General features: G+C 40.0%; 2 protein-coding genes across 2 annotated transcripts in view; both read right to left on the bottom strand.

The window, feature by feature from the left end:
* LOC137971024 (uncharacterized) overlaps window positions 1-22,784 on the bottom strand; it is a 169,869-nt gene that overhangs the window by 37,983 nt on the left and 109,102 nt on the right. The window lies entirely within an intron of this gene.
* LOC137970453 (adhesion G-protein coupled receptor D1-like) overlaps window positions 1,966-22,784 on the bottom strand; it is a 26,739-nt gene continuing 5,920 nt past the window's right edge. The window contains exons 2-17 of the mRNA XM_068816971.1: window positions 22,681-22,771; window positions 20,934-21,046; window positions 19,769-19,828; window positions 19,475-19,649; window positions 18,481-18,612; window positions 17,325-17,400; window positions 14,268-14,379; window positions 13,762-13,814; window positions 12,701-12,836; window positions 8,888-8,991; window positions 8,556-8,658; window positions 6,332-6,482; window positions 5,682-5,766; window positions 5,013-5,079; window positions 4,266-4,475; window positions 1,966-2,832 (exon numbers count right to left, since the gene is read on the bottom strand). Of these exons, the coding sequence (XP_068673072.1) occupies window positions 2,578-2,832; window positions 4,266-4,475; window positions 5,013-5,079; window positions 5,682-5,766; window positions 6,332-6,482; window positions 8,556-8,658; window positions 8,888-8,991; window positions 12,701-12,836; window positions 13,762-13,814; window positions 14,268-14,379; window positions 17,325-17,400; window positions 18,481-18,612; window positions 19,475-19,649; window positions 19,769-19,828; window positions 20,934-21,046; window positions 22,681-22,771 (1,923 nt within the window). The 3' untranslated portion in view covers window positions 1,966-2,577. The remainder of the gene's footprint in view (window positions 2,833-4,265; window positions 4,476-5,012; window positions 5,080-5,681; window positions 5,767-6,331; window positions 6,483-8,555; window positions 8,659-8,887; window positions 8,992-12,700; window positions 12,837-13,761; window positions 13,815-14,267; window positions 14,380-17,324; window positions 17,401-18,480; window positions 18,613-19,474; window positions 19,650-19,768; window positions 19,829-20,933; window positions 21,047-22,680; window positions 22,772-22,784) is intronic.

The raw sequence follows: 22,784 nt of genomic DNA, 5'->3' as shown, positions 1-22,784 counted from the left end.
GCCTTTAAACAAGTGGGGGGAGATAGTGCTTCCTTCGTAATCACATCTTCAAATGTTTGGATGTTTAACTCTTATCGTTCAAGTACTGTGAACTGTAGGCAGGCCCCGTGTTACAACCTTAGTTTCTTAAATTCTGTTGAATGTTAAAGAATCGACACACTATTGGCATAGAACAGGGCACGGAGATAGCGGTGTTGAATTGTCTGTTGTCCCAGTCACTAAACTGAATGTGCCCGGTTTGGCAATGATGTACCAAAAAGGCTTACAGTGTTTGACGCCAAGAGAGAAAATGCCTTTCACTCATATTTGCCCTGGAACTTTCTTAGAACTCTAAATTGGCTTTTTTTGAAAAGGTTTAGAGTTTAAAAAAAGGGCCAGGGGAAATTTGAGTGTTTTAGTTTTCGAAATGCCGCTCGTCAAGAATCTAAAGCCTAATTGAAAAATCCAGACGGACCAAAGCGGCAAACCTTTTTATTTGATTTTTTCTTATACGTTACACGTTTTTTAGTCAGCCATTGTTGTTAGCAAACTTTTTAATCTTAAAATGTTCTTAAGAAATATTTTATCCCATTTCTGTAGTTATTTGCTTTTCCAAATCACTTCTTCGTAAACATTATTTCCCTCGGTTTGAAGGTATTCTGTGGTAAAAGTGGATTTGTCTTGTGTGCTTCCGTGATTTGTGTTATTGGCGCTGAAGAGAACCATGCTTATATTTATTTCACTTTTTAATTTTCATTCTTTTTCTTGAATCTTCTAAACGTTTCTCTTTCAGCGTATCTAGAGCTTCTCCTTTTGTACCATTTCGGTGATCCAGATGACGAGGATGAAATACCCACAAAAAGACAGCAACTCCAGAACGTGAAATCATCAAGAAATAACATTCATGTATCCATAGTAACGCCAATCAACCCATCGGAGCGCAGCTGTCAGCTTTCGGTCAAGTTTTCGGTGCCAATCAAATCTGTTCACGATGACCTTGAGAAACGAGGTTTATTGGTGAGTCCAGGCACGGTAAAGGTAAAGGTACAACTTATTTAACGTCGGTAATTCATTTACCCTCTAGAGCGAGGGTATTCTCCAAGGAAGCCGATGGTGTGCTTATTTATTTCGAGGAGAAACCGTCAAATGTATATTTAACAATTATCCTGCGAAATCGCGCGGAATGTCGCCTGATGTCCAAATATGGTCATAGCGCGCTCAATATTCGTCGTGCGTACTCAACGTATATCCTGCGATATACGTAATTTTGTGTGTCGCGGAGAAAAATGGTAGTTTATCCAGCTTTGTTTTCCACTAAACGTTGAAAATTGTGCTTTGTCATCAATTTGTTGAATAATAAAACAATTATCCTGCTCATTCTTGCGGAATATAGTGTGGTTTTAGCCAACTCGGCCTACGGCCTCGTCGCCTAAGTATCAGGCGATATTCCGCGCGATTTCGCAGGATAATTGTTAAATACATGTCAGCAGTAAAAAAAGTTCGGTCCGCAAAAAACGTCTTGTGGTCTTTTATCAGATTAGTTTGAGAACTCGTTCATAATTCTTTTCCTCTTAAATTTCTTTCAGGTTGACACACGTGAACCCGACGTGATGAAAATTGCTCCTGCACCGCTGTATAACAGTTTCATGGACGTTTACCGGTTTGTTACCATATTAGGAGAGGTCATCGATGCTTTGGAATGTGGGGAGTCAGAGAAGTAGAGAATTCTCTAAATTATCATCTATCGAGGACTCAGACCTAAAATGACTTTGGAAAAGACACTGGAACTTTTTAGGTTGGTTATAAAATCTGTCACAGGGTAATCTCGATCGTGTTGCAGCACCAAATATTTTGTCACAACGGGTTTTTGTACGGGTTTAATATTTATTGCGTAACGCACTCGCCAAATTACTGTATTCTACGCGTTGGGCCGCAGCAGTACAATTGCTCTCAATAAAGTTACTATGGCAGCTTTGGAAAGGGATTGCAGACTCACTAATTCACACTAACACAAATTTCACGCTTGCAGATCGAAGATAGAAAACAAATATTTTTTTCGGTCAATCGGGAGATCACGAAACCGGCCTATGAAAGACAATAATTGAGTAAATTCAGCAGATTCTCCGCTACTGTCTTTGTTCTCTTTAATTTATAAGTGTCAAGTGTAGAGCGGTTTTCAAATGAGTGTCGTAAAACCAAAACCAAAGTAATTACTTTGGCCAATCAAAAAGGACGGAGACAGTCCAGTAAACCAATCAAAACTCGAAGTAATTACACGTAGCCGACACAAAGCGCAGGAAAATGTGCACGCACAAGCCACGACTGGTTTTGGTTTCACTTCTGATTGCTTGAAAACTTGGCGCGAGAACTTTGAACCAATCACTGAGTGAAGTAATGCAAAACCAAAGCAATTCGCTAATTACTTTCGACACTCAATTGAAAACCACTCTATCTAGCGCTGGGCTACTAATTGGGGATACTGTACAGAAGTCAAATCAAATCAAATTCGTTTGAATTCTCGTCTACTCGTAGTGAAACCCAGCAGTTCGACCACCAATATCGTTGGATCGTTTCAATCTCGTACTTGTCACGTGATGATTACGTGTCCACAGTAGTAAAGGCTCCGTTTTGTCGTGCTTCAATTGAACTGTGGTATCTGCTGGTAGTCGCTGACGGGGATGTAGTTTTTGGTTTTTCATTGAACTCGTGGACGTCGCTATTCGGCATTATTCGAGGCCAGTCTGCTACGCGATTGGATGAAAGGCTATTCATCGTCCACCTTTGTGTCTTGCGTTTGAATTCTGCGCGCACATCTGTGCTTCTTAGAACGTGAAGTACAAAGATGAAAAATCCCTGAGAGAAAGAATTATCAGAAAGTGCTTCCAAGGGATGCCTTATTGAAGATTGTGTTTTGAGTTTCAAATTTATGTTCAACAATAGGGTCTTGCAGAATCAGAGAATAGAACCACTTTTAACAATTTGAGTCTAGGCCTACAGAAGTCGGTGGGGTCAAGTGTAAAGTAGACGAAAGACCTAAGGATTATGAACGAAGCTGATTCTTGGTTTGCACCCACTTGACACGGCGGCCATGTTGGTTGGTAACACAATACAATTTCTTTTCGCAACATTTGCATAATAATAAAGTTTAGTTCCCAGCGGAGAGACAGGTTATTGTTCTTACCAACCAACATGGCCGCCGTGACGTCAGATACAAAAAGAATTGAAGAAAATTAAGTTCTTTCTAACATTATATAAGCAGAAATATCAGCATGCCCTAAATGTTCAACCTTTTATCTCGAGGCCGCACAGTCGACAGAAACTCTTTGAAACAGTCTTTCGTTTTTAAGGACGGTGCCTACTAATTCAAAGGTATCGTTGCCCCGATTTATGATTATGCAAGAAATGTAGATCTTAACAAGTGCAGGAGCCCATCCTGGAGCGTGCAACTTCCATACAGTGTCTGTGAAACAGCGTTTTCACAAGTAGGTTTATTTTTAGACTAGCCCTTCCCGCTAATTAGGTCAAAAAACAAAGTCAGTTACGGTTCGGTGACCCTATGACGTCAGCTTAATTTCTTGTAATTGGTCATTGGGCTCCTGTGGGAGTCTCATTAGCGGGAAACTCAATCTAAAAATAACCTTACTTGTGAAAACGCCGTTGCACAAGTATAGTTAAGTTGCACGCTCCGGGTGATGGGCTCCTGACAAGTGCTATTGAAATCCAAAAAGAAAATTGGGGGTAACCACGCATTTTTCAAAGATAATTGATGAATGATATTTGTAAAAAGCTTTAAAATACAAAACAATGTATGTCGTTCTTTCTCAAATTGAAGCTTAATTATCTCTCAAAAATGCATTGTTACCCCATATTCTCTTTTTGGATACCAATGGTACTTACTAAGATCTACTTTCTACGGATACTTTTAAACCGCGCAAAAATATCACTGTATTTGTAAGCATCACCGATAGGAAAACGCGAGTATCTCGAGATGCGCAGAACTTATGCGCAATAACAATAGTAGGCACCGTCCTTAATCGATGGTTCGTTTACTTCTGCTTCAGCCGTAAAATTTCAGGTACATAGATAAAACCTCTGTGTGCAAGCAATTCCTTCATGTATCTTGTGTTAAATCTGGGTACAAGATACTACGACAACTACAGCTTCAAGATTTCTGCATATTCAACTGAAAGTACACTAACAACTCGGTTACAACTGCAGTCACCACAAGTGAATCATATATATTTGTACCTTCAAGAAGAATAACAACATTAACAACAACAAGGCACCTGTAAGGAGTTGAGAATGGTGAAGATGTACTGAAACGCAAGACTTGCGTTTGTCACGCTCAGAACTCCAAAAACCCAGGTCAATCCAAGGAGAGGAAAAAGAACAACACAGGTCTTGACACTTTGTCCCAGTCTTTCTACGTCGGACTTCTTGTTGCTTTGCATCTTAAGGATTTCACGGATTACAAGGCTAAGGAGCACCATGTTTATCTAAAGAACATTATTACAGATATTTGATGAAATTGTAAAAGCAAACGAAGCTCGAGGTCTTAGACAGGGTCATTCCTTTTCTCGTATCTCACCCCCTCCGCTACTCCCTTAGAATGGCGGGTTTAGTTTGTATCGAGGGGTTCGGAATTTTTCGGTTCAAAAAAGCGGACAAAATTTGAACCGTGCGGGTACCGACAAGTCTGTTGACAAAACATAAGGGATAAGGATTTCTGGTATTCCTAAAGGTGGGACGACGGTAAAAATCAAAGTGCTTTCTTTGACACGTTTACCTATTTACGGCTGAAAACATAACGTAACATGTAAAGATACCCTAGATAGAATGTTATGAATTCAATTTTACAAGAGCCTCACCGAGGAATAAAATCAGCATAAAATTAATTTGAACGTTAATTTCAGTTAGGGAAGATCTTAACACTCAGGGAAAAACCTCTCAGAGAATAGTGGAGAGCTGACAATCTTAGCTGAGGTAGCTTTCTTGTTCAAGTTAATTGTACGAGGACGAAATGGACATCTTACCACACAAATGACAAGAACAGGTGCCACGAAGGTCCAAATAACCTGATTTTTGAAGGAAACCCAGCAGCTAAACGTAAACATAAAAGAACAGTAAAACAAGTTACTTTGTGCTCCAAAACAGCATCGTTTAATGTGGAAGAGGGGCGGATGAAACGAGCGACATTTATAGAGACATTTTGATGAGACCTTGCACTGACTGCTTCTGTGGTTAAGGATCATCAATTTTTCACAGATTACTTCGAGCTGGAGAGAATAAAACAAAAATTCTTGTTTCAGTCGACTGCACTCTCCAAGTTCGAGGGATTTGCTTTGCCGTTCATCGACGTCATTTATCTTGGCTGAAGCAGATTTCAAACATACGAGGAGTTCGATCTCGCCATTTATTCCAAGGACCGGATTATGTCCCGTCCGGCAGGTTCGAAACCCCCGGACCTCACCCCGCCCCGGGTCTTCCGTACGGCAGTCCGGTGCTACCCCAAGCTTAGCAGGAAAACGGGCGCCGACGGTCACCTCCAATTGATGGTGTTTCCTGTTCAACACCAAGAACTCCATGACCTATAGGCCAATCAGGCTTTTTAGAAAATCGGTTGTGTTGTACTGCTTTACAAAAGGATGAAAAAGATAGTAAGAAAGGGTCAACGTGGTTCCTTTCTGCTTCAGTTTACTTACAATGCGCCATTTACGTAGCTGTGTATACCGCCATCTTGACTAGAGGCAAATGCAATTGATAGCGCCACTATTCCAGCAGGAACGCCTTTGATGAGGAAAAAAACAAGGCATTGAAAATGAATGAAAGGAACTCGAATTATGTAACTTTTCGTGAACATTTCGGGTGTTTTCCAGTTTGGTTTGGTTTTACCGGCAGTTAGTGCTTCTGATGATATAACTGCAGTCACGTAGATCAGACCGTAATAAAGGAACTCCGTGTCGTCGTGTTCTCGCACATCCCGCAAAGTTAATGAACAAGGGATGTCCGACAATTTATGAGTCCTTTTTTTTTCTGATAAGACTTGAAAGCTTGACCATTTCCCACTTCTGACGTAAAGACCTTTTGTCTTTTCACAATAGGCCAACCCTCACACTTGCCGCCATCTTGAATAATTATTATTCAAGATGGCGGCACGCTGGAAATTTAAAAACTAAGAACAAGCGACTCTGAAATTATTTTTTTCCGAATGCAAACGTTTTTCTTTGAAAATAAAATTCAAAAGATTTTGATTGTAAAAATTATTTCCTGTGGTTTAAAGTTATTTTACGACATTTCGTAACAATCGATTGAAAAACTCTGAGTGGGGGATAACAAATAGAACGAAACGTACCCCAAGAAACTGCGAAGAAAAGCCGCATTCGAACTTCAGTATTAAATACTTTGACCACCTTAACGTACAAATACACGCCCTCAAATAACATCCAAGCAAATCCCACCAGGTAAAAATAATGTATGAACGCGGCTATGAAGACACACAAACCCTGTTGAGGAAGAAAAATAAGCTGATAAATATATTTTTCTCGAAGGGAATATTACGAATGATTCCTGATTTGAAAGCATTTATGTACAATACAATGGCATGATTAGGTTGATGGTATTTTGCATACACATGCATAGCATGTCAAAAGGTTTCTCGGCCTTAGAGTGCCACAATGTTAAAAAGATCAATTCTTACCTTTCTTTGGATTTCAAAACTATGTTAACTAAACACTAAGTCCGCCATAACTGCTGGATCGAAGAGAAAATGACGTCAAAGAGTCACTATAGTTTGAGAATGCAACGTGTGTGTACGCGGTTGAATTAATACGTAGCACTGCAGTTTATATAATAAGCTTTATGTACACGCTGATATTTTAAGTTAGTGAGTAAATGACATCACTTTACCCTATGTCCACCCGACTGAGGTCCAATCGGTCAGTTTTGAACGTGAGTAATGGCGTAACGTGATTTCAAAACTTTATTCAAAGTAAAGAACCTTTGGATAAAAACCAAAGCTCTAAAGTTTGGGAGCCTGGTGTGAAGCAAAGACACACCACTAAACACAGCCTGGTGTGAAGTAAAGACCTTGGCTTTTTCAACACTGGCTTTTTACCAGCTGTTTTTTTGCGCGATATGAAATTAATGGGAGAGTTCTAAAATAAATAAACCCCTTTCTGGCTTGCTGGTTTATTGGCCGATAATGTCCTTGGCTGAGAGATTGTCCTCAAAATTTCATATTTGCCTTCGAAGCTTCGCTTCTCGGCCAAATTCGGACAATCTCTCAGCCGTGGACAATCAGCCGACATACCAGCCGCCAGAAGGGGTTTATTTACCAAATATTCAATGTACAGAACTGTGTTGGGACTTCCTAATTCATTAACTCGTTGCCAAATGGTGTCCTTTGCCCTAACAACAGTTGTTAATCAGCAAAGCGGTACCGAGTGTGAGCATGTTATACTTGTGTTTTTGTTAGCGTCCTATGACGTTTTCCCGGTCTTTTCACCTACTGCATATTTCTTCAGTGCGTTGCGCTGGGATTGGGTCATTTGATTCAGCACGTCTGCTTTGATTGGTCAACCAACCTCTGTTGTAATTGGCCACTTTGTGTTCCTGTCTAAATAACTAGTGCTATACAGCAGGAGCCCATGACCAGGAACGTACAACTTCATTGTATTGTGGAGTGGCGTTTTTACAGACCGAGTTATTGTTAGATTGATTTTCCCTCGAAACCAGACCTTTCCAGCTGATCTCAAGTCTTTCATGAGAAATAACTATCCATGGGAGTGAGAATAGTCAATCGTAAAAGCCAAATCTTATTTAAGAAGTCTAAAAATAGCTTGATATGTGAAAATGCCGTTACATAAACCTGTACATAGGCGATGTTAAACTGTAAAAATTATAGTCTTAAGTTGGCCCCAAATTCTTATGTGGAATTAGAATTTTGATTTAAGAAAGGGACATTTAGGAATATTATAGAAACCAGGCCCAGGTTGTTGGATAAATCGCTATCCAGTGGATAAATGATAGCGACACCAATTGCGCTATCCATTGGATAGTGATTTTTTTTTTTTAATTTCTTATTTACTGATTGACTATGAATACATACATGGTAGAATTGACAGTAGGACATGAGTCCCCTTCGAGGTTAACCACGAGGATACACCACAGAAGACAGACCACAACACCGGGAACTACATGCCCTACTCTTTACGACAAGTGTGCGGGTTCTTTTACGTCCCACTGAAGGGTTGTGACACGGGACCTCCGGCTCATCGTCCTTATCCGAGAGTGTAACCATTTGCAGATGTAATTATAAAGGCAGCACTTTCTCCTCAGTTATTTAAAGACCCTGAGTGTTGGTCCGGCCGGAGTTGAACTCACCACCTCCCGCGTGACAGCCCGGTGCTCAACCAACTGAGCCACCGGTGCGCGGTGGATAGCGCTATCCACCTTTTGAACAACCAGGGTCAGACCTACATTATCAGTTTAACAATTTACTTAATTGATTTACTGTTTAAAAATGTTTTTCTCGTGACAAGTTGAAGTTGTTCTCAAATATTAATGTGTTGACTTACCGCTTGTTCTATGGCATTAATCCCAGAAAGGAAGGCAACTTGTGCAATGGCTAAAGCAATCACAAGGTTAAGGCGAATTTGAATCTGCTCCTCTTGGAAATTCCTAAATGTGTATAATGATAATGTTATCTTAGAATCAAGCATGAGTTGCTATTTTGATCTTATTTGAGTTCGAAGGATGCAAAGTGGTCGCACAAGGTCCTGCAGAACAAAAAAGGGTCGACCTTCCGATTACAAAAAATCAGCGATTACTCAGGCGATACTCGTTGGTTAAGAGATCCCCTTATTCACCATCACCTTTATTACATGGACAGACTGTAGAGTGAACTTACGTGAGGGTGCCATATGCAATAATTGTGAGTATTTCTCCAATAAGTGACAGCGCGCAGCCAACATACGTAATCACTTCTAATGCCAGCCGATGTTCTGACGGGACCTATCAAAACAACCAAGGTGATCTGGTGACGTAATTCGGAGGACTGAGGAGATAGATAATCTTTATTAAACACGATCAATTCATCAGCCCATAAAAATACATATCACATACGCTAAAATATTTAAAATTCAAACTGTATACTATAAGCTAAAAGCTGTTTTCCGTGAATGCCGTGCGTTAGACTAAAAGAATGTCATTAATCTTACGTTTAAATACCCCCAGAGACTTTATGTTCCTTATATCGCATGGGAGACTGTTTCGTAATGTGGCGCCATTATAGCTAAATCTTTTTCGGTAATAATTGGTGCGCGGTAATGGAACATTGAGCTTATTTTCAGAGTCCCTGAGGTCATAAGCAGAGTCACGCCACGTAAACTTTGAATACAGATACTCTGGAGCTAGCCCGTGCAGACATCTAAACACCATGGTGGCTCTATGAATTTCCTGCTGGCGTGCAAGATTTTTCCACCCTAAAAATTCGAGTAGCTCAGGTGCATCAGCATCATAGTTAAAGAATGTCAACACACGGGCTGCTCTATTCTGCAATTTCTGCAGTTTGTCTCGTAGCGTTTTCCCACAATTACCCCAAACAATGTCACAGTATAATCAAAGTGAGGTCTTACTAAAGCTTGGTAACTGAGGTTTAGGTAATGCTGCTAGGATCAGGTGCTTAATTCGCTTTAGGGCCCCGATACCAGAGGCGATCTTTTTAGTTAATTTTTCGATGTGACTATGCCAATCGAGTTTATCGTCTATTATATTACACCAAGCGATTTTGTAGCTGTAACCTGGCTCACTTGACTATTGTTCCTTCTAATTGTTGGTGAAGCTGTGAGAGTATTCAGTCTCTGCCTCGACCCTATTAGCATGAATTCGGTTTTGGTCAATGTGAGTTTGTTCGCTTGTAGACAGTTGAAAACGTTTGCTAGGTCTTCATTTAGACAAAACTGAACATTCTCAAGATTGCTGCCCGCATATGTAAGGTGCCTGTCGTCAGCGTACATTCTCGGTTTACAATTTGATAAGCAATTTGGAAGATCGTTGATGTATAATAAGAAGAATAATGGACCGAGGATGGTCCCTTGAGGGACGCCGCATGTCAATGAGCATTGGAGAGGCGACCCGTTCACAGAGCATTTTTGTGTGCGGTTTTCTGAGTATGACTGAAACCATTTGAAAGATTTGCCATGTATACCATAATAGTTTAGTTTGGATAAAAGGATCTGATGATCAACAGAGTCAAAAGCTTTTTTCAAATCTAGAAAAATGACTCCATTCATTTTCCCGTTATCAATATTATATGCCCAAGAATCTGTCGCTTCCAACAAAGCTATTACAGTTGAATGATTAGCACGAAACCCTGATTGATTTTGACATAGAATATCGTGCTCTTCCAAATAGGTATATAAATGTTCATAAACTATCCTTTCAAACACCTTCGCCACTATTGGAATCACCGATATTGGGCGGTAATTGTTAACATCACCCCGGTCACCCTGTTTATAAAGAGGGGTAACCCTTGCATATTTCCAGTCATCTGGAAACGTCCCTTGGCTAAAAAAAATGGATTGATTGAAAACATATCGGCATACAAATAAGGTCAGCACATTCCCTGACAAACCTAGCAGATATTTTGTCAAGGCCCGTTTCCTTTGACTTGTCTAGTTTATTTAAAATTGAAAATACTTTATTTGGATTGGTGGGTTGGAACTTAAACCGTTTATCTGTAACGGTAAGATATCCTGCAAGCAAGCTCTTCCGTTGAAAATGACGCGCGGTCGAAATATAAGGGCTTGGTAACTAGTCGAGACTTTCCCTCTTGACTAGTTACCAAGCCCTTATATTTCGACCGCGCGCCATTTTCAACGGAAGAGCTTGCTTGCAGGCTACTTTGATAGCTACCATTATCACAATTTATCTCACTGCCAAGTTTTGGACCAATGTTAGCAAAGTGGTCATTGAATTCATTTGATAGCTCCAACGGATTAGTTATCGTTAATCCGTTCACTTTTAGTGACGCCACTAAAGTTTTTCCAGATTTTCGAGAAATTAGCTCGTTTATGGTCTGCCAGGTCTTTCGGGAGTCGCTGGTGTGCTTATTAAAACTGTTTTGGAGAAAAGCTTTACCGCCTTATCCCACAACCGCGCGCGGTCTTATTTTCGAATTCAACATGGCAGAGGCAAGGTTAGATCTCGCCGGTTCTACTTGAATATTCATTCAGTAACAAGGAAAGGTGGGAGACACGGAATGATCTGTTGAGTTTTGGCGATGGAAATACCACAGATAGTTTAGAAATAATACCTAGGGCCGCGCATGGTTGTGGGATACGGCGTTAAAATTTTTCTTCCCAGGCCTCCAAATTACGTCACCAGATCACCTGGAAACAAGAAACAACACGCAAATCACATACTTTTCCAAGTCACGATATAAATAGGCTGCCAGTGGACCACATCAGTCGTTACGTTCCCGTATCTTATCAAGTCGCTTATAAAAGGTTTTCAGAACATTACTGATAGTTTGACGCAGAAATCAATGGTGTAATGCTGGTCAACGTACAAAAAGGAGCTATTCCTAACCTTGTTTATTTATCTATTTCGGTAATTACCTAGTAGTATTTCATCGGTATGCAGTGTACCTACTGATGTATTCTTTCCGACCAACAAATGTAATATTGCGTTATTGTAAGGGGGCGGCACTAGACTAGGTTAGCTTAGAAGGGTACTCATGCAGCAATCGACTTTTCTGTTGAAAGTACACTTTGTAAACTCTATCTTCATTCTCTTAAGGGGGTACACATCACTAATATTGTAAGTTTTAGTTGTTCACAAGAGAGAGACCATTTATTTTTGTCCAGCAACATGGTGCGTCGTATGGCAATGATAACCATTTTCCACTTGTTTTATTTTGTTGTTATCTATGATGTGTTTCACAAATTGCACACAAACTTTTACACACTCTTAACTTGTGCCCAGACTAGTGTATATAACGAACGGGACCTGTGTACATTATTTTGTTCTCACCACATTTGGACGTCATTCGTCACGAGTTTTATCATACGAGTTTACAGGGCCCGTGCGTAACCATAGGCCAAAAAAAAAAAAACGAAACCAGTAGCACATAACCAGTGGCGTGTGTTTAGACCTTTCCAACCACATGTCTTAAATACAAAAATATTTAATTAAGGAATCGTGTGAGCTGAAACTTATTTCAAAACTTGTCTAAAGATAACTTTGGCCTGTGAAAATGCCGTGAGGGAATAGCACTTTCGATCATTATGTACTGATAGAACGTAATCTGCACTTGAATTGAGCGCCAGTAATATTTTAAATTTCCTGTATAGTCTAATTGGCCAGTTGTAATTTTCCTCGGTATTTCGTTTTAATTAATCATATATGTCATCTACACCTGACGTCATTGCGGCCATGTTGGTGTACTGAACGATAGCGAAAAAGTCTTTTATGAATTTGGCTCTATTATTATGCAAAACGCGAGCGACATTTTGCTTTTGTTTTGTAGACCAACATGGCCGTCTAATCACGTGAGTGTCAACCAAGAAAAACGATTGCTGGTTTCTAACTTATGTCATGGCCGCCATGTTGAATGACGTAATCCTTGGAGCCTTTGTACTTTTCTTCCTTTTGTTATCGGTGTCTATCGAAGTCGCTGAAGTATAAATCATAAATTGTTCATTCCAATTTTTGCACTAACCTCTGATTCTCCTACTTGGCCTAATTGCATGAGAACAGCAAAATTTGTGAGATGATTACAAGCACAGCTGATATTATCATCCTCTGTTTTCACCAATGAGCACCCTTTCTTTGACCACGAGCCGTTGACCTCTGACCTAAAGAAATGTGAATTCCTAAAAATGCTTTGTTTATTGTGGAAGTGCACTTAGGTGTCGAGCTAGTTTACAGGCACTCCACTTTTAACAGTGTGAAAGAAACAATTCAAACTTAAATACGGTGCTTACTAATTCAAAGGTATTTTCGCCCCGGTTTATGAATATGCGGGAAAAGCAGATCTTAACAAGTGTCATTGAAATCCAAAAAGAAAATTGGGGGTAACCACGCATTTTTTCAAGATAATTCATGAATAATATTTGTAAAAAGCTTTAAAATAAAAAGCAATATATGGCGTTCTTTCTAAAATTGAAGCTTAATTATCTCTCAAAAGTGCATGGTTACCACCAATTTTCTTTTTGGATACCAACACTACTTACTAAGATCTACTTTATCCGGATGAGTTTTAAACTGCGCAAAAATATCGCTGTGTTAGGCCTGGTTTTCACCAGCGACGCAAGCATAATCACAAGCAGCACACGCAGGCGCATTTACTTGCTGTTAATTAGTGTCTATTTTTCTAACAAAAGGCTCCAATAAACAACAAGCTACTGAGTTTGCGTATGCTTCTTGTTCTTATGCTTGCGTCGATAGTGAAAACCAGGCTTTAGTGAGCATCATCGATAGGAAACTCGAATATCTCGAGATGCGCAGAACGTATGCGCAATAACAATAGTATAGTAGGCACCGTTCTTAACAGAAACATGAATAAGAACTCCAACTGGCAGGGGGCAAGCAGTTAGTTATTTATATACAAAGCGTGGTCAGAGTTGAATTCGGGACAATTGGAAACAAATCCAAACCAGAGGTTAGAACGGGATTTGAATCCGGAGCAGCCGCATGCAAACCTAACGCCTTAACCACGTGACCAAGCTGCCTCCGTACGAAAGTGACTTCAAGAAATAAATCTGACTTTTCTGGACGTACTTGACAGTGAAGTTCCAAAAGACACAATGTGGTGTTTCTCGTTCATCTGATTCCTTAAAATTAAGAGAAAGAGAACATTTGTCGCGTCCTCCATAAAAAGTTTTTGAACTTTAACCCTTTCATTCCCATGATGGAAACATTCATTCTCCTAACTAGTACAATGGATCTCTTTGTTGGGTAGTCATGAGAATTTGGTTTGCATCAAAGGTTTGAATTCCCGTCGTTTCGTATTTTGCACCCGTCAATCAAATTTCCCGCTTCAGTTATTTTACCGGACCGCAAAAAGACAATCCGAGAAGGTGGATTGAAATTAGCCAATTCCAACGCTGATTGTGACATATTAACCCGTTCGCTTACTGTGATTGACGGCAGTAAAAACGAAACCGTTGATTAAAATGTTATCTTCAGAGTCTTCATCTCTATGAAAGGCGCAGTTGTGTATTAAACTTTGCTAACAAAACGTGTTTCCCAAGAAGTTAGCATTAGTCTATATCACGTGGCCACACCTTGTTGAAACTGAATGATATTGTGGCATTTTCTTGAAGAATGCTGTCTGGTGGTGGATAAACTGTTGCGGCAATTATTCGACTTCTTACGTTGAGCTTTGGATTTCTTTTTCTGTGAAGAGAAGAGACGAAAACTGCAAATGAAACGCCTGGCTTTATTTTTGTAACAACTTGTGTTGTTGGTCTCAAAATATCAAGGAACAAAGTGACACTGTCTTGACCGACTCAATCACTCACTCTTCTTTCAATCCCATGTTCTTTATCGTTTTAAAACGAAATAAGTTTGAAGCAGATTTTACTTGTTGATTGAAATGAAAGGGAAAAGTTTGTTTCCGAGGTATATTGCGAGTGGTCGCCTTGATCTACAGACCAATCGAGACCAAGGCTGGAATGGCGACCACCTTGGCGGCCATACTGAATGAGATCAAAAGCTATTGACTACAAAAAACTTTAAAAGAAATACAGACATAAGTAAGTAAAATAAAGCGAAGCATACCCATATTTTTTTTCTTTGCACAACTTCTTTTTTCCATCGTATCTTAATAGGATGCATATGGTGACTTAGGATAAAGGCTTTATTTACGAGGGCAGGAGCCCATCTGGAGCGTGCAACTTCCATACAGCGTCTGTGAAACGGCGTTTTCACAAGTAGGTTTATTTTTAGACTAGTCCTTCCCGCGAATCAGGTCAAAAGACAAAGGCAGTTCCGGTTCGGTGACCCTATGACGTCAGCTTAATTTCTTGTAATTGGTCATCGGGCTCCTGTGGGAGTCTCATTGGCGGGAAATTCAATCTAAAAATAACCTTACTTGTGAAAACGCCGTTGCACGAAAATATATAGGTAAGTTGCACGTTCCGGGTGATGGGCTCCTGACGAGGGTTAAAATCGATTATCCGTTGAGGGACTTAACATCATCATAGCTTTTTGATTTTTCCTTCTTACAGTTATTTGGTCCCATTTTTGTGTTTCAAAAAGCAACCTTGAACTTACTTCATATTTGGCTTGTAGAATAACCTTAGCGGCATGGTTGGATTGGCCCAAGCATACTTGGGCGAACTGTTTAGAGATGAGAAGCACAGACAACGACTTGCGTAATTCTTTCCTTAAATTGACATTGCTCAAGGCACGTACTAATCATTTGAGCGGCGACCTATTGGGTAGTTCAAGAAGGAAATCAATCGCTCACTGGAATCGTCGGAATCTCACTCGGCAATCTTTTAAAACAGTGTAATTATACAGGCTCAGTGATTATCGGTGAATATTCACCTCGACTTCGTCTCGGTGAATATTCACCGATAATCACTTCGCCTTCGGCGAATAATTATTAAATATTATATTATATTATATTATATTATTGTACCCAATTAGAATACTATTGTAATTACTGAACCTTTTACCGAGTTTAAATAAAGAACCAGAACCAGAAAAATGCCAAAAAAAATTGAAAAAGGGAAAGAACAACATTGATTCAAAAGCACACTGAATGTTAAAATGCTCCTTGGATTTTTTGATCTGATAACATCATTTTGTATTCTTTTTGAAAACCTTGGTTCGTGGACTTCATAGAAACTGAATGCACAGATACTGGAGTAAAAAGCCCTTTGCCATTTGGAGTCGAATCGTGGCGGGTGGACTTGGTCTGGTCAACTGGTGCGTACCTGTCGACCCGAGTCGAGCTGACTCGACCCATCTGTCCAAAAGTCGGTCCGGTCCGTGTTACGGGAAATCGGTTTGCAAGGGACTTAAAAAATTCAGCAAGAACGGCGAATAGGGAGTGTAGAAAATGTCGGCAGATTGACTCGAGTCAGGTTGTCGATCCGAGTCGACCCGACACGACCAGTCTCCGTTTACGGCGGTTTGCGAGAGATTAGAACATAAATAATATACATGAAAAAACTATTCGATTCTGATTGCCTGAGAGCGGTGCAGTTCAAGTGCAAAAAGTGTAATACCAGTGAAATTCTGGATTATGATTGGCTAATAAACAATAGGGTTTGGCAAGAACCAATCAAATCTTTTGTTTTCAAATCAAGCGTGCGCCCTGGATGTCGCCTTTGAAAAAATTTACTCGTGCTTATTTATTCCAAATTGCACTCAAAATCATGTGATTACCTATACATAATGGTAATAGGACTGATTAGAGTCCAATTTGGACTGTAATCATACGAGTGATTAACAAAATCGGACAACCGCGTAGCGGGAGTCCGATTTGTTTAACCACGAGTATGATTTCAGACCAAATTGGACGACACGAAGTTCTGTTACCAATTAATTATAACCATTGCAATTTCCGAGAAAACAAAATTAATGCATTCCTTTTTCACTGTCTAATGTTACAAATTCGTCCATGTCGGAAAATTCCCAGTTTGGTAGGTTGTTGCTATGGTTATTGTGATCAATTTTGTGATTGGTGGCTTAAGCTGAGTGCACTTTACGTGATTGGCTGATATGACTCTTCAATTTCATGTGTCTCATTTCAGGTATCCGATTACAGCCAACTGCCCGATTTCGCTGACCGATTTCAACCCTACACAATAATTAGTGAAAAATAAAGTAGTTAATGTACCAATCGAATATGAGAAAATTGTAATGGTTATGATTAAAACAAAAACGGGATAAGGGATGGTAGAAAAAGTGAATGGATCGACGCAGCCCGATCGAATAGAGACGGGTTGTCGGTCGACTCAATCCATTTGTCAAAGAAGAAAAAAGTAAGAATTTTTTTTATGGCTGTTATTTACCCGTAGAGCATGTGATTGATTCTATACTTAGGGTTGTTATTTTATCCGGAAACAGAAAAAAAAAAAAACAAAAAAAAAGTTCTCTACTTCTCCTGCAAAAAATCTAGGATATCGACGAACCGACTCAAATTGGGTGCATTGGACATGGATGATTATTTTTACCAGAAAATCGTGGTCCTCGTGCTGTGCACTTGGGCCATAAATCAAACTTAAAACACGCGGACATTTACAGCCCCAGAACACGAAACAATAAGATGTATTTGGAAGTCCTCTTTGTATACGCTGGCGTTATATTTGTTGCAGAAGTAAACTTACCCGTCTAACCCAGTCTGCTCCGTATCTGGGACCAACTCACTGATGTTATCATAGACAGTGAAAACAACAACGCCGCCTTGCGAATAAAAAAAAAATGAGAAAAGAATGAAACGACCAACATAAGAATATGAATATTTATTATATGACTAGCTCCGTGAGCGGGCAAGATGTACCAAATCCCACGCTGCGACTGGCGGTACCCGCGGGATTTCTCTTGGTCTCATAAGATCAACGATAAGTTTTTTGGTGTTTTATCCCATATTATAAATCCTTTATTGACCAAGCTTGTTCGGTCAAGATGGCTATATTGGTCTCGTTTATTTTTCGTGTTTATGGACCTCGACTTCGTCTCGGTCCATAAAAACATGCAAAAAAAAAAAAAAAAAAACGATGGCCTATGTCCAGCCATCTTGGTCAATAACCCATATATCTTGCATTTGTAAATATACGTCTTCGCGTTTTAAAACTAAAGAAAGATGATTTGTCAGCAAGTGTAGAACTTTATTCACAAGGGAGTAATTTTTGTTGGTACTCGGTGATTTCAGCATCTTCATAAAATTCAACGTAGCTAATGAACAAAGATGAAGAGAATGGGTTAAATCCAGAAATTCCAATCAGGCTTGTGATCGGTGAGTGAGGAAGACATACTTACATGTAGTTTTGATAGTGATCTAGCGGACTTACACACGTCGATACGATTTCTTTGTTTTGCTAGGCGGAATTAATGGTACTTTATAACACAAATTATGTAACTCGGTACGTCATTTGCATTCTTGCTAGGTGCATTTGAAACGCCAGGTAAAAGTCCTTTCTTAGCTTGAAATCTTTCGTCAAGAAAATGGTTGGCGTACTGATGAGAGCATGGTTGTCGCGAGGGTGAGAGCAGTGATACCGCAGTGGACGGCGCAGTATTGGCAGTTGGGTCGAGGCAAAGGGGAGAGTATGTGCCTACCCCCAGTGTGGCTCGTATTTAAATACTGTATTTTGCCATTTGGGAGCTCAAGTTAAGAACAAATCTATCCTAACTTGAGAACTATACTGGCACTTTTCCGTAGAAAAATCCTCCTTGCCCTCCCCCCTTGTAGTGATAAGGAAAAAATAGCCCCAAAGGCCAAAAATGATAAAATTGAAAGCGAGAGCAAGAATTTTCTTTTACCGTTTCGTTTCAGAACGCAAGAAGGTAACGTGATACTCGTCCAATCTCCCTCAGGTGAAAAATATGTTGTCTCTTTCACTGAAAAAACGAGGGCATCTTTGTTGCTCGTCGCTACCTTTTGGATCTTTATTGCTTTAAAAAAATAATAGAAAATCTTTATTGATTGAGGGTACCTTTATCAAGTTCATATTGGCGCTAAGTTTTACAACAATACTTTTTTCATGGCAATCTTCTGCGTATGATATTTGCAGTGATTTAATTGATGGGGATCACGCATGGTTGAACTGTCAATATACATTTTTTTTTTTTTCAAAACAATTAAAATGATTTCTTGGCTCTAAGGAATAAATAAGAATTTGAATGAGTTGCTTTTGTCGAGGCTTTGAGGTTAAACATTGTCCACTATGATCGAATGGTGGTTGGGATCGGGCAGTCTGATGCAGCTAGGAGATTGGGCGAAACGACTTTTTTCCACTTGGGAATTAACTTGGTAGTTACAGTACAACGCGCCTTACCGTGGCCACCCAACAAACTTTCACATTTGACAATTTACGCGTAAACGCGTCAACTCAACAACCCATGTTCAACTTACAACTGTGCGAACTTTGCAAGGAGGCGTGACTGTCAATCAAATTCACACATCCTGATTGGCGGACAGTTTCCAAAAAACTTTGTTAGGTGGCCACGGTAAGGCGCGTCGCACTGTAAGTGTACTTTCACTTAAAACAAAAGCATTTGAACCATCATATTTCAAAAGCTTCTAAAAGAGAATGGTTTACCGTAAAATAAACAAAAAGCATTAAGGATTATTTGCTCTCAATTTGTGACATTCAAATGTCTAGTCAGATTCCCCTGAAAGATTTTGCAGTTGCCTCAGGGCCTGTTTTTTCTCTTAACTCTGCGCAATTTTAAAAAAGCTCTGTGTATTCAACATTTTGTTCAACAATAACATGCATGGCCTCGAAATAGTTGTCACTTGTCTACATTTACGCACCATAGGTTTCTTCAGAGATGATGTCACTTTCGTTTTCCTTTAAATGAATCCTGGCGTACTTGATGGCGAATGTTTCCAATGCTTGGCTCGCTAGAAATATATTTACATTCCTTCTTTCATGCCGATCGAGATCTCGAAGTTCTTTTAAAAATTTTGCTACAGCCTTAACACCAACCTGCAGATATCAAGACACCACGTTATGTGTTGAATGTACAGTTATCTGTTAACAAACATTCTTTTTTGTTATATAAATGGGGCAACCACTGGAACAGAAGAAAAAAAAATTGTTCTTACCCTCAAAGAGCCGTTTTTTGTAGCATTAAGAGACTTTATGGTCTCGAAAAAGCAATCGAGCTGCACAAAAAAATATACATATATAAAAATAAATTAAAATAACAATGTAAGAAAATGAGTCAAAGTGACCTAGAGAAATGCATACGATCAACTTCGTTCCCAGGGTCCGGCACTGTTGTTCGACAAATTAAAGAGACCATGGGAACGAGGTTGGCATACAATACGCAAGACAACCAATATCTTTCTAAGAAGGCTATAAACAGTTTCCAAATTAGGCTATGTTAATCCAGTGACCTCAGATTTCCCTTTGCACGTGTCAATACTGGGGTGGTACCCCGTGGAGGGGAGGGAGAGGATGGCAGTTGTCACCCTTTGAGGAAATAAAACAAATATTCGGATGAGCTTTTATTGCTATTTTCATAATTCTGCGGAATTCATCTTCAAGCGTCAACGGCCGAACTGCGTTTTGGCTTCCATCAATCAAACTTCCGACCCCAACCAGAGGACGAAATTAGTTAATGCGTGACATAACCCACCAATCAGCATCTTTGGTTCCCACGGTACATTCATACATACTCGACGCCGATGGAAAGCAATGGAATCTGTACGAATCTTTTTACTGAAGAATTTCTATTAACATATAAGGTTTTCGAACTGTGAACCAAACAAAAACTCTAATTCACTTTCCGGAGGCGGACTCGATCTTCTCGGCTATGTTCGGAAGTTTGATTGATGGAAGCCAAGACGCAGTTTGGCGCTTGGCGCTTGAACGTAAGATCCCGCAGAATTATGGAAATTGCAGCAAAGTCAAGACAAGTACGCACCTTTTCTACAGTTACAACCTATCTTTATTCGCAAATTCCCCAGGTGTTCAAGGATGAAACCCGGGCAACATCTACATATCTAAAACAACAGGGGCAGCGGAGGCCGCGGAGTACATTAAGGAAAGGGGTGGGGGGCAAGGTTTTTGTGCGGATTACGGACGTGTGAGGGGAGGGGGAGAGGTTTAGGAGAAGAAAAAACCATTGCAAAATTGAAAAAAATCCAATTGGTGTGTGGGTGGCGAGGGGGGGCAGGGGCTATAATCCCCAAGCACCTCCCTCTCCGCGGTCCTTGTGTAACAATTCATGGGGCAAGTGGTTTCAGCTTAAATACTGTATTGTACCCTTTCGCTAGTGTCCTGGTCTTGCTTGGGCTGATCAGTGCAATTATGTCCATTGTTGGTGCTTCTTCCTTCAGTTCCAGTCCCTGATGTTCTCTGCGATGTAGAATTTGATGCTGTAAACGACAGAGCTGTATCAATATTCCTACTGTTCAATGGTGTTGTAAATCCATTAATATTGCTTGTGCCTATTCCTTCAGTTCCAGTCACTGATGTTTTCAACGATTTAGCTTTTGTGTCGTTCGAGACTAACGCTAAATGATTTAATCACTGTAATATGAAGATTCTAAACTTATAATGGCTTACGTCACAGTAACCACCGGGTAACTATACATTTGATATTTAAGACCTTGTTTCTGCTTTGCAATTATCACTTATAATGAAGTCCATATTTCTTAGATTTCGAACGCATTCCTCGTCACGTATGCTACTGAATAAAATGGAACTGTGATAAGCCTTTGTTTGAAACCGGTGGTGTTAAATGGCCATGAACAACTAAACAGCTTTTGTGGTTACAACCGACAGTGATTAATCCTTCAGCTCCAGTCATTGATTCCAACGATGTTTCTGTTGATCCTATTAACATCGATGTCGGTGCAATCCTAGTTCTGGTTTCTTTGGTTGGAGTGACTGATCTAGTTTCTGATGACGTCATTATATCTAAAAATATGTCATCACAAAACTAAATAATTTTCATTAAACGGCGCGGCGTGATTTTGGGTGGGGGCTTTTTTTCAAGGGATGGGCTGTGTGGCCGAGTGGTTAGAGCGCTTGCCTTGAGATCCGGAGATCCCGGGTTCAAGACCCGCTCTGACCACTCGTTCAATTTGATCCTGGTAGCCCCTGGTTCAACTTCCCCAGCTGCACTTGTAAATAGCCAACTGGTTTGCCTCCGGCCAGTTGGGATTCTTAACAGTTGTTGTTGTTGTGTTCTGTTATTTCGTTGATTGTTTCATTGGCCCTGAAAAGCCCCTATGGGGAGCGGTCAATTAAGTATGTATTGTATTGTATTGTATTAATCTTCTTTCCCCGAAGTCTTGTGTTAACCCTTGTTATGCCTGAACTCAAGATATACACAAATGCGCTTACGCTACCAACAACAACAACGTGCTCTGTATTAAAATTTTAAACTGGTCCTAATCCATTGCATGTGAAAATCACTTTTTGTGCGACCCTGTTGAACCGTTCAGGCAGCTGCCCATTCCACAAAAGTTTATGAAAGTTCATCTTGGGTTTTGTTCGAGTCCAAGACAATCTTTCTTTTTTTTTTTTTTGCTGTTTCCCAGTATTATTGAACACTGTATTTCGGGAGTAGCTTTACTAAGTTCTAAGCTCTAAGGAGGATAATATACACTTGTCCCGGTCTATCAACTCTTCTTGTAGCAAGTGATACACTCCTCAGCTCTCCCCACACGAGATTAGTCTTTAGTTTTAAAGGTGTTTGATGCAGGCAAGAGAAGATGAGTGGAGAGAACACGTGCCCATGCCCTATGATGCCCATGCCCACGCCCTATGTTTTTTTGCAATCTATTTTGAGCTTCGCACCATGCTATGAAAGTTATTTTTGTCTCGCATTTTAATGACGTAATTTTAGAAGTAACCAATCAGGTGTCTTCCCTAAAATAGCCGCGCATCATGAACCGCGGGCTTAATTAAGATTGAAAAAAAAATTATCATTGGAAGAGGACCATGTATGGTGGTTGTGTTCTCCCCTCTTATTCTCTCTTGTTGTAGGATAAAGGAAACTTACCCTGTTCACAAATGTAATAGTGGTCCTGATTACATCTCTTTGCAACCAGTTGATGGTGACTCTTGCTTAATAGGAAGCAAAACCACCTGTTCTCCAATAGAGGA

Source organism: Montipora foliosa, chromosome 9, assembly GCF_036669935.1.
Source record: "Montipora foliosa isolate CH-2021 chromosome 9, ASM3666993v2, whole genome shotgun sequence".
NCBI classification, from domain to species: Eukaryota; Metazoa; Cnidaria; class Anthozoa; order Scleractinia; family Acroporidae; genus Montipora; species Montipora foliosa.
Note: the sequence above shows the minus strand (reverse complement) of the source record. Positions and strands in the feature narration are given on the sequence as shown.